The 12,641-nt window shown below is 40.2% G+C and overlaps 1 protein-coding gene across 3 annotated transcripts in view; it reads right to left on the bottom strand.

Annotated features, from left to right (window-relative positions):
- LOC126393891 (microtubule-associated protein futsch-like) overlaps positions 1-12,641 on the bottom strand; it is a 97,460-nt gene that overhangs the window by 13,677 nt on the left and 71,142 nt on the right. For 2 of the 3 annotated variants that reach the window (XM_050050295.1, XM_050050297.1), the window contains 7 exons: positions 7,599-7,770; positions 5,992-6,171; positions 5,741-5,863; positions 5,406-5,539; positions 5,286-5,316; positions 5,073-5,172; positions 24-120 (listed from right to left, as the gene is read on the bottom strand). In XM_050050295.1, the coding sequence (XP_049906252.1) occupies positions 24-120; positions 5,073-5,172; positions 5,286-5,316; positions 5,406-5,539; positions 5,741-5,863; positions 5,992-6,171; positions 7,599-7,770 (837 nt within the window). The remainder of the gene's footprint in view (positions 1-23; positions 121-5,072; positions 5,173-5,285; positions 5,317-5,405; positions 5,540-5,740; positions 5,864-5,991; positions 6,172-7,598; positions 7,771-12,641) is intronic. The other variant, XM_050050296.1, reaches the window with a different exon arrangement.

Raw genomic sequence — 12,641 nt, 5'->3', positions numbered from 1 at the left:
AGTAAGAATTTGAAGATACACACCTCAGTCTGTACCAATTCAGAGACATTATGCAGTTCTGTCTCCTGTTGCGCAGAAACTTGCTCCCCTCTGGGAGTTTCTGCTTCAATATCCTCAATTCTAAAAGACGTTAGACATCACATGTTAATTTCAAACAATAATTGGTGTAAGTATTAAATGATGTAACAAGGCAGAGCAGACTGCTGAAAACCAACCACTTTTAAATCTTCTTGCAAAACAGACAGGCAATAAACTCTATTCCTTCCAGGGGTGAATTTATTGCTTTCCTCTTAATTGTAGCTGTAACATATGAATATTGTTCGTGGTTATGTGGTTGGATCAAGGTGCTGCTGGAGATGGGTGGTGTAAGTGTTAGGCCTATGATAGAATTTTTTTTAAAGTCTTCCCATTTCAACATAAATGTAACTTTTAATTTTGGTAATCTGGGCTATCTGCTACTACCATGGCTTATGACACCACTTTCCTACCTCAGACCCAGCAGGAGGTGGCCTATAACCAGAAACTGACAGCCACTTCCTTTCTATTTTTGTCTGAGTTTAATGCTACCTGTAAAATGCTAGTGGCTTGTTGATTTGTGGTTTGCACCCAGCACTTAAGTATTCCCTGTGCTGAATGCAAATTGCCTGGCATGTGATTCATTAACATGGGTAAGAACAGACTTGGCTGTCAGCGCACGTGTCATGAATCCCATGTAGGATTTTGTTCTTTTCCTCTTATGGCTTTGTGCAAAAATATACAAGAAAAATAAGAAAACATTCATGCAGGAGGCCTATTGTTCATATGGGCACCCAACTATTGTTCTCAGACAGACTTGCAAAATTATAAACCTGTCCTTTGTTCAAGGTCTTCTATCTAATTTCTGAGTTTTCTACCCCATTTTGTAGTTTTCCTCAGCGGATATAGTCAGCTCAGTTGTCCATGACAAAGGTCCCTTGTCAATGTTCCATATGGGTGGATCTTAGCTCCTGTCTGTTTCAAAGATGGTCTCTGGTGTCAATTTCCTCCTGTCCCCTGACTCCTGCTAGACCAACTTTGACCTCTTCCAGTGTATACTGTGAGTGCTTTTGGTCTGGTGTTCATAGACAGCTGATGCTGTCTGTTTCTGGTGTTCATGTCTAGGATCCTTGCTGTTTCACTAATATAGTGTTTCCCCCAGCTTATCATTATTATTATTATTTTTAATATACTTTATTAAGGGGAAATTCAATTTTTTTACTCTTGCTGTCAATTACACACAAGTCCAAAAGACACACACATGCACAAACAGGACCTATACATGCGCAAAGTGGAGAGATGTCAGAGTGAGGGGGCTGCCTTGGTCAGGCGCCCCAAGCGGTTGGGGGGTTCGGTGCCTTGCTCAAGGGCACCTCGGCAGTGCCCAGGAGGTAAACTGGCACCTCTCCAGCCACCAGTCCACGCCCCATATTTGGTCCGGACGGGGACTCGAACAGGCGACCTTCTGGTTCCCAACCTAAGTCCCTATGGACTGAGCTAAAATTTTATGTCCTGAATGTTAATTATCCCTGTGATATATGGGATCAAATATCAATATTTTTCAAGGTATTGTATCATAATTAGAAATTTCAGTTTCCCACTTGGGTAGGGGTCGAAGTCATCTTGCAAAAGTGAGTGGATGGCAGGAGAAAGATAAAGGACATTCACTTCAGACACCAGAAACTCTTACCATCTAAAAGAGATACACAAGTACTACATGACCGAAAAATGATGAAAACCACAAGATGTGAGTAAAAGCTATTGGGCAGACCTTGAGTTACATTTATTTTTCAGAACATAATATTTCATGATAGAATTTTCAAATATATTCATATTATACCGTTTCCAAAGTCAAGAATGCATTTCCACTTTTAACAGAAAGAATGGAATGCTGTATTGACACGTGAAGCTGTTTGTTTGTTACTTTTCTCAACAGTGTTTTGCAACTATGGGGGACTTGAGAAGGCCTTCTCACATTCTAAATGGAAGAATCTGCTTTGCAGGAAATGCAGAGAGAGAAAACATTCAACATGCTTGTTAGGCGTCAGGGAATTTGAGTACTGTGACACAGAGAGCCATCTTTTCCTGTAACAGCCTATTTTCTGTCTCAAGCTTTCTCAACACGTTCTCATCCTAAGTAGTCACATGTTGCGACTTTTTCAGTGTCCTTTCACATCTACATATTACGCGCTACGTATCATCCTGCATCTGCTGCTGACATTCTGGGGAATCGAAACCAATGCTGGGACATCAACAAAGGCATGTGGTTAGGTTTAGGCAACAAAAGCAAATGGTTTGGTTTTGGCAAAAATAACCACGTGCTTAGGTTCAGGCAACAACAGCACATGATTAGGTTTAGAAAAAAAACATCATGGTTTGGCTCTACATTCAGACAGGAAGCAAACACCGGGCTCCTGGGTAAAAGTCTAGGGTTTGTTGGACCTATCCACCACCCCTCCCCTTCGCCCTATAGGGGACTTTCCAAGTTAATACATTATGCTGTTACTGGCAACTTTTTAACCTGACGCCATCCAGCGTTGTATCATACCGCAGCGAAATGCACCATCCAGCTGCGTTATAAAGTGATGCCGCCTGTCCGCATATCATAGTACCACAACAAGAGCCTTCTGGCCAACTGGCGCTGTATCATATTACCGTGAAAAGTGGCTTTTGACGTCAGGTGTTTGATGCCAAAATCACTGACAAAGTGGCAGTATAGACTTTGGAATGAGATTAGGTGGGCTTGCCCCTTTACAACTTTTAGGTACTAATAAAAATTTGAGACAGGCTGAGAAAAATGAATGCTTCTGAAATTAATTTGGAGATACTGCGACATTTATTGTTTTTTTCACACACACACACACACACACACACACACAGGATGTTGTGAATGAGTAAACATGTTTTATAAAACCTGGGACTGCACCTGACTCTACAGTACAACATCCACACCATCCATCCATTATCTTTCAGGGATGGGTTGTGAGGGCAGCAGGCTGTGCAAGGCATTCCATACGTCCATCCTCCTGGGGGATCCCGAGGTGTTCCCAAGTGTCGATGATCTGGATGAGACGAGGAGTTGTGTCTTTGAGAGCTTGTCCTGGATGAAGAAGGGAGTGACCGGGGACTGTGCATGACATTCCGGGTGTACGTATGCAAAGTGTCCCGAAGCAACAGATCATGTTACGTGTAGTTTGGGCCCACATCTTGAATCCGTACACGACACTAAGATCGAGACTGGAGCTAGAAACGAAGGCTTGTTGACAATACTGACCTATAACAGGCGCAAATGCCGGAACTGGAGGATGTGATGAGTGAGAAATGATTCCGTTTCTGCTGAGGAATCGCACAAGGCTGTTACTATCAACAAGAGAACTGCAAAGTAAACCTAAATGATGGCTGGCATCAGCAGAAGAGAGAGCAGATTTAAAATTTTGCAGTGGCATCCTGATTGGCTGAGAGATCGTGGCAAAGTGTGATTGGATAACAAGAGAAGTGAACACCCATAGTCAGCTGATTAGAGGGAGTAGTGAAAGTGGGATGGAGAGAAATGTTAAAGGGTGAGCACAAAGATGGTCTTCCTGATTGAACTTAGGCTGAGCTTCATTTCAATCAGGAGTGACTCGTTTTTAATGGTAAAAGAATATTTATTAACATGTGAATGTATGAATAAGAATGTGGAAAGTCTTTGGCGATTGGACCCCGAAGAGATGGTATGATTAAGGAGGGTGATGACTCCATAGTCGAATAGGGAACCCCCCCAAAAGAAGAGTAAGGAGGGAGAGGGACAACCTACCGTTTGACATGAGGTGATCTTTACCTTACCAACAGGCAACAGGCTTCTAATAAATAAGTAAAGATAAAAGACGATGAAAGACTATGGAATGGATATGTGCATAGTTAGGTATAAGACAGAAATAAGCCCTGAATGAGACAGTACAACTCTGTTGAGAAACGTGCCGGGAAACAGTGGATAGCTTAGTCTTGGTTAGGAGCAAGTTACTGCTTCAAGTGAAGGATTTCAAATATCTTGAGGTCTTGATCACAAGTGAGGGTAAAATAGAGCGCAGGATGGAAAGGCGAATAGGTGCTTTGTCAGCAGTGCTGTGGGCATTCTCACAGTCCGTGTGATGAAAAAGAAGCTGAGCCCCAAAGCAAAACTCTTGCTTCACTAGTCCCTCAACTTTCTGCCACTCCCCTATGGTCATGAGCTTTGGGTAGTGACTGAAAAAAAGCCGGTGAAATGAGTTTCCTCTGTAGGGTGGCTGGGCTCAGCCTTAGAGATAGGGAAAGGAGCTTAGACATCCAGAGAAAAATAGTAGAGCTGCTGCTCCTTTGCGACCACAGGGTCCAGTTGAGGCGATTAGGGTATCTAATTAGGATCAACTTGGGTGCCTCTCGTTAGAAGTTTTCTGGGCACGTCCAAATAGTAAGTGGAGGGAGGGATCATATATATATATGTCCTCTGGCCTCTGAATGCCTCTGGGTTCTCAAGAAGAAGCTGGTAAATGTTGCTGGGGAGAGGGACGTCTGGAATACCTTGTTTAGCCTGCTGCCCTGTGATCCAGCCCAGATAAGTGGATGAAAATAAATGGATGGACTTCCATGATCATTGTACTAACAGTTGCTATCATAGTTCACTTTGATTGTGCTGTGATTGTAATCATCACACCCTCTGATCTATATTCACCTTCAAGTGGTCCTTTTGTACTTTGCACTGCTGCACATACATGAGTCAAAATACCAGGTGGAGATGCCCACATCGTCTCTGCATCCAGAACTACTACTTTGCACTGGTTGTTGCACTTGCACAATTAAAATGTTAACATATTGAAATGGCTATAGTTCCCTTGATGAAATTTCACAGTGGACCACAATGGCACACAGCCTCTAACAAGACCACTGAGGCTCTGACTTTGAATCAATATGCAACTGTGTTTTAGACTTTAGATTTTCAGCTATTTGAATTCCAAGCATCTAAGATGTAAATTCTTAATTTCCTTACATAAGTGCATCCATGGTGCACTCAGGAGTAACATGGTTGAATTCATACAGACCTGAGTACTTTTTCTGGCTTGTCCTCTGCAATCTTTTCTCCTGTTTTCCTTCGTTTTGAGCCACTGCTCCTCCCCCTGGCTGTGAGGGGCACTTCGGCCTCTGAAATGGTTAAATTTTTATAATGTATGTTATCACATTAATAATACATACATTAATATACAATGTAAGGTAAAGGTTACAATGTTAAAAGGTTAAAATGACAAAGTGCTCACCTATGGTAGCGCTCAGTACTGTCACTTCCTCCTAAAAATTAAGTGGATTATTTTTACTTGCAGAATTATTTGTTTCTCAAATTCATGTTTCTCACATTGGAAGAAAAAGTTATAATGTACCACAATTTCAACAGTGCATTCCACTGACTCCGCATCTTTTATCTGAGTGGTAACTGCCTCCATCGCCACACCCTTTTCGGTCATTTGGGTAATCACAAGTGATTCTTCTGTGAATGACAGGTTCTTGGATACTGCTGAGAAACAGATTAAGATGTAGATGGACAAAGATGTAATATTTAAAGGCTTAGATAAGTACACTAAAAAATCTGTCAACCAGTTTTGCAGTTCTTAACAGAATTAAACAAACAATTTCAAGATGATTGAAAATATAATCTTTATGGTGTCAAGTCTTTTAAAATGTTCAACTCTACAGTGTCGTTTCTGTGCTTTCTTACCACTCTGCTCCATGGCCTGAATCCTACTGGCAATATTTGTCCTCTGGTTGGGCCCACCTATGCCCTCCACCTCCCACAGCAGGCCTGTGTCTCCTGGATACTGACACAGGTACTTCTCACACACTGCGAACAAAGAGGAGTGTCTTGATAGTAATGTACTGTTTATGCTTCTATGAAATAACAGAACAAACACAGCTGACTATAAGAAAGTAAATTCATACTGCTCATATTAATAAGGTGGAGTCATGTACCTTTATACATGGATGGTGAAAGGGGGTACCTCAACCCCAGACAGTCCTCTTTGAAACTAAGCACAAAGTCCTCGAGCATCTGGAGGCCGAAGCCTTTACCACGCTGACATTTTCGGACAAATATGGAGTCCATCACAGGGAGCTGATAGCTTCTGGTTGAAAAAGAATTACATAAGCTGCCTACAAGAGGGAAAAAAACACACTCATGAGGACAGAAAGGAACAAACTGATATCAGTTATCACACATGGACTAAACCACAGGGCTATACCAGGAAGTGAGATTTAGTGTGTTAGCAAGGTATGTTGGGTCTAAAGCCAGAGTTTCTCATTCTATGAAGGTGGCTGTCTTCTAACCTGGCTAGATCGCCATGGTAAGTTATGCTGCAGACCAAACCTGGTCAGGAACAGCTTATGTTCGGAGTTTCAGCTAAAAAGCGCTTTTCATCACTCCTTGGAGTCGTGTCACTCTATAGTCAGTGTCAATATATGTCAATATATGAGTACTACAGATTCTCAGCTAAGGGAATACATTACAAATGTGCTTAATCCAACTTGTTTAGTCATAATGTTACATTGAAAATTCACTTTCACGTACCATTACTCTCAATACTGGCGCTCTACAGCGGTGTGTACTCAGTCCATTTCTTTACACTCAGTATACAGACATTTGTCTGAATCCTTCCACCACTACCCTCTACTGTAAATTTGCAGATGACACAGCCAATCTTGTATTGCTCAGTAACAACAGCGACTCCTTCTTAGTCTATCAACATTCCATATCCCATTTAGGCTCACTTTCTCCATGGTAACATCCCAAAAACTTAAGAAGTGCTATTGAGCCCCCCCCAAAACACTGATCCACTCTGGGCCACCATCAAAGGGGAGAAGGTTGAGGTGGTGGAGTCTCTCAGGCACTTTGGCATTACACTGGATAATAACCTTATCTTCAATCAGCATACCACGGACATTTACAAATGTCAGCAGAGACTTACAGCCATCCATAAATTAAACCACCTGTCAATACAACCCCATTTTCTTCTTCTTCTCCTGTACTGTAGCATTACCGAACCAGTTTTTCTGTATGGTGCCATCTGTTTTTTTCCATATGCTCACAAGCACCAATAAGAATAAACTCCTAAAGAAAACTCATTTAGCAAGCAAACTCCGAGGTATTCCTACCCCTAACCTATCTGACTATGTTACCTCATCCCTGATTCGCAAAGCACTCACACTCACAGCCTGGAGTTAACAGAGACAGTTGATAACCACCTTTGTGGTATCTGTTACCTCTGACTGAGGCTTTAGGGTTTGTCAAGTCAGCTCAGGCAGAGAGAGCCTGACTCTGGCAAACTTGCTTTGTGGTGCAGCCCTCTGGTCTTGCATGAATGCAAATGTATCTACAAACACTTCCTGGGCTGAACAAACAGTGGTTGAAACAACTGAGCAGTAAGCAGTGTTGGCATTGAGAAGATCACTTACATTGTCAGCATATACAGTTTTTCTTTTAAAACCTTCAGAAAAATTCTCCATAGTAAATACCAACTGAAAGAAAACTACACAGCGAAGAACCAGATAAGAGTCTGGGTCTATCTGTGGAGATAAATTACCTGAGGGTTTGACTGAGTAGAAGCCAACTGCCTCTCCATTATTCCAGAGGATTTTTGCATGATCTTTTTCTCCATGGCAAAGGAAGGGAAGCTCATCAGAGCTCATCTCCTTGGCTCTATAGATGACACGATTAAGGATGTATAAAACTATTCTCTCTCCTACTGTCTCCACCTAAGGGACACACACAAAGAAAGCATTTCATTGTTAATATTATGGCACCCTGCCATGTTTGCATTTGTTGTATTCGAAACAAAACTTTGTGTTTCATTTACTTTCAATGTTTGTTCAAACGCTGTTTCTGATTGATCAGTTTAAAACTAGATTTTCATTTGTAAGCACCGAAACACATAGAGACATCCACTGTAATCAACAACAGACATTTGAGATTTTGGCGCTGATGCTTATCTTATATCTCCTTTATTTAAAAATCTCTTTTTCATGAGTGACCTGGCCAAGAGGGCAGCATACAATATTGTTACAAGTTACAACATGGACATATAGACATATACAACTGTCATACCCAACAAATGAATAAAAACCACAATATACAATTAACATGAAATACAAGGTAATTTATCATTCCAATCTGGTTGTTTCCCAAATAAAATGAAAATTGCAACAGTAATTCCATTATACAAAAATGAGAGTAAACACAGCTACACAAATTACAGACCAATATCCCTACTACCGCAATTTTCCAAAATCTTAGAAAAACTCTTTAAATTCCCGACTAGAAAAGTTTCTTGACAAACACCGGATAATTAATCATGGTCAATATGGATTTAGAACAAAAACAACCACCTCAATGGCAATAATTGAAGCAATAGAAGAAATCACTAACGCACTGGACCAAAAAAAAAAACATGCTGTTGGAATTTTTATCGATCTTAACAAAAGCTTTTGATACAATCAATCACTCAATCCTACTCAACAAACTTACCACTATATGGTATTAAGGGGGTTGCCGGGGAGTGGTTAAGAAGCTACTTAACAGGAAGGGTACAATATGTTAAAATGGGACTGTATTCATAAAAAAATCTTGGCATTTCTTGTGGTGTCCCCCAGGGGTCCGTTTTGGGACCAAAACTATTCAGTGTTTATATCAATGACATATTTGATGTATCTCAATCGCTAAAACTCATACTCTTTGCAGATGACGCCAACATATTCTTTAGTAGTAATAATTATAATGAACTTGTAAACACGGTAAATGAGGAATTAAATAAACTGAAGAAGTGGATGGACAATAATAAATTATCATTAAATTTAAATACGACTAAGGCAATGATGTTTGGAAATTCTAAAACCAATTCAGAACTACAGATAATGATTGATGGTGTCCATATTGAAAATGAGGATGAGAATACATTTTTAGGAGTTATAATAGACAATAAATTATCATGGAAAGCCCATGTCAGACACATAAAAACAAAAATCTCCAAAAGTGCGGATCATTCACAAGGTAGGATTTCTAGAACACACTCATAATCTGTTTATTCAGTCAAAACTATTAAAAATCCATGGTGTTGTAAAATATTATACATCAATAATCTTATTCAAAGCATTCAACAAATTACTACCAAGTAATATACAATATTTCTACACAATTCGGGAGAGAACTCATAATTTAAGAGTATATGGAGACTTCACATTACTCACTCTTAAAAGTTTTTGTGTTTCTGTATGTGGAGTGAAACTTTGGAACAGTCTGGATATCCAACATAAGCAATGCCAAAATATCCACAGATTTAAACTGCTATATAAACATATGGTCTAGTCACAGTATAAAGAGAGCGGGTCTTAATACTTATGTTAATAAATGTTTATGTGTGCTTGTTGTTCCTCACTAAGTTGGTATGTATTGTCCATTACCTTTCTGATATTGTTGTTCTTACCATGAATGTACATTGTTCCTATTTTCACACACACTTTGGTTATATAATGTAAATACTGTGGAATAAATTTATTATAATCTGGTATAGGCCTTTTTGTTCATTGTCCTGGTTTGAGAAATGGGGGTGGGATTAAATAAGTTTTCTTCTTCCCACTCCTTTTCGAGTGTTAATGAATTAATTTAAATATCGAACCTGCATGTCTCCTGTTCAAAGTATTTGCCTTATTAGTTTTTGTTGTATACAGGTCATTTATGATGTAAAAAATGCTCTACTGCTTGAAATAAATGAAAATGAAATGAAAGGTCCAGGAAAAGAACAAATATGATGTGAGTACATCTTTAAAATAAATTAAGTCACATTGACTAAAAGAGCTAATTTCGCGATCCTTTAAAATCTACTTAAATTCCCCCACAGTGATCAATTCTGCCAGTTTCAGATCCTTCTAAAGATTATCCAAAATGAGGGAGCAGCATATTTAAAAGCTTTTTTGCCTAGTTCTGTTCTCACCCTTGGAACCTGCATTTGAAGATTATTACAAGAGCGAAGGCCGTATTGATTATGGTTTCTGCACATGTATGTAGAAAGGTAAAAGGGAACCAGGCCAATAATAGATTTATATATAAAAACCAACCAATGCACTGGGGCATCAGTAGCGTAGTGGATAGTGCTGGCACCCCATGTACAGAGGCCTGGGTCGCCTCTGCAGGGGCCGCGGGTTCAAATCCGGCTTGCGGCCCTTTGCTGCATGTCAGTCCCCACTCTTTCTCTGTCTCCCCATTTCACTCACTGTCCTATCATTTCACTCACTGTCCTATCATTAAAGGCAAAAAGCCCATAAAAATAATCTTTAAAAAAAAAAATAACAACCAATGCTGGAGCCTGCGGACATATAAAGATGGTCATTTAGCAGTGGCATACAGAGTATAGTTGTGTATGTGATTTCCACAACCAGTAAAGAAGTTCGATTTATTTCTAAAGAAAAAGCCCAATTTAACCTTCAGCTTGGAGACAAGGTTTTCAATATGTGATTTAAAAGACAAGTTCTGATCAATGATGAACCCTAAATACTTGTAAGTTGTAACCATTTCAATTTCAGTCCCTTGAATTGGTAAGATCTTTAGAAGATCAGAAGGTAAGTCTTTCCCGTTTGAAAATAGCACGAATTTGGATTTTTCTGCATTTTTTTTTAAAAAACTTTATTTAACAGGTTTTCAATTTTATGAACAAGCAAACATACACTCATTTACAGACATACAGAACATCAGTACACATAATCCCGTATACCTCCCCATAACCCTCCCTCTATACCCTCCCTTGGGCCCAAGAGCACACTAGAGGAAGAGAAGAGCAAAAAATAAATAAATAAATAAATAGACCCATCGACATTCGACAAGATTCCAAACATGGTAGTGGCCATAGCGATCTTGGGATAATGATGATGACGACTAATTAACCATAAACAAAGCAAGACAGAATAAAAAAAAAGACAGGATCCATTATTAAGACTGTTAATGCCGAAGTACAATATCAGTGGACCAGTCAGACAGATCGACTAGACATATCACTTGAATAACATGATCTATTAGAGATTTAACTCCTTCACATATTCAATAAATGGGGACCACACTCTCACAAATTTGTCACATGACTCATTCAATGTATGCCTGATTTTTTCCAGTTGGAGTAAAGACAATACCTCCTGAATCCATCTTTTAAAGGGTGGGCATTTGTTGGATTTCCAGTTCAATAAGATCAGCCTGCGAGCTATGAGGCTACTGAATGCTATTGCTCTCTTTTGTGTATTTGTGGTATGTATTTCCATGGGTGTGACTCCAAAGATAGCGGTGAGCGGGTTAGGTTTGAAAGATGTATTACAGAGAACTGATAAGCAATCAAATATGGAGCACCAAAAATTTATGAGAAGGGGGCAGGACCAAAACATATGACTTAGCGTCACTGGGTTAGCACATCTGGGACAGATGGGGTGAATAGATGGATATATTTTAGCTAGACTGTCATTAGAGTAATGAATTCTGTAAAGGACCTTAAAGGAGAACTAATGTTTTTTTCAACCTGGGCCCTATTTTCCAATCTACTTTTGTCTAAATGAGTGATAGGAGGTGTTCAAAAGATGGCGGCACACTAGACGGACGTGTGCCTATCGCCTCCTCAGAAACTTAAAACTTTTACACAATTCAAACAGTCTAGCATCGCAAAGAGGGCAGTAATTTGGCTAGAAAGCCATCGGATGCCAACTGCAATGCAAAAGAAGAGCAAAACTCGCAGCCAAAAGCAGTCTAAATTAGACTTTGGCTCGACCAAACAAAGTGGGCAAGACAACGCTAGTGTAATGGCTGACTCAGAGGAGGAAAACTCCGCAGGGGAAGGATCTGCAAACACGCCAGTCCTCGTAGCCATTAAAGATTTAAAGTCAGACTTCTCCAACAGACTTGACGGAGTAATGGCTGCAATTCAAGGAATACGGAAGGACGTTGGAGAGTGCTTGGAGCGTGTGAAGCAAGCAGAGACTCGCATCTCTGATACTGACGACACTGTTGCTAACCTGCAAGCTAAGATCCAGAAACTCGAAAACAAAAACAAAGGAATGGAAGACGAAATTACCAACCTGGGGCCTGTATCACGAAGTGAGATCAACCTTTCCTGGGTTACCCAGACCTATCCTGGGTTGATCAACCTTTCCTGGGTTACCCAGACCTATCCTGGGTTGACTAACCCTAACAACGGCAATCAGGATAATCGGTATCACGACGCTGGATATCAACTCGGTAACTCAACCCAGGGTTGCTTTATCAAGAACCGTGAACACGCCCGCAGCGGACCAATCACAATCATGAGAGAAGCGCAGTGTCACTGAGCGTCCTCACAGAGCGCCGTATGTGAGGGGAAAAAAGTATTTCTCGTAATTCTACTAAAATATGAGGAGGAGAAAAGCAACATTAGAGAAAAGGCCAACACCGTGGCAGCTACAGGAGGAGGAAACATGCGTGGCAACGCATAACGGGATGAATAATGTTTAGTTTTAGTTTAGATTAGTTTATTTGCACATAATGTTAAAAACAGACAGTATAACATTTACAAGATTAAAAAAAGAAAAGTGCCGGAGAGGTTAGAAGCCACTAAAAGCTT

This window comes from Epinephelus moara, chromosome 8 (genome assembly GCF_006386435.1).
Source record: "Epinephelus moara isolate mb chromosome 8, YSFRI_EMoa_1.0, whole genome shotgun sequence".
Classification (NCBI taxonomy): Eukaryota; Metazoa; Chordata; class Actinopteri; order Perciformes; family Serranidae; genus Epinephelus; species Epinephelus moara.
This window is presented reverse-complemented; position numbering and strand designations above follow the sequence as displayed.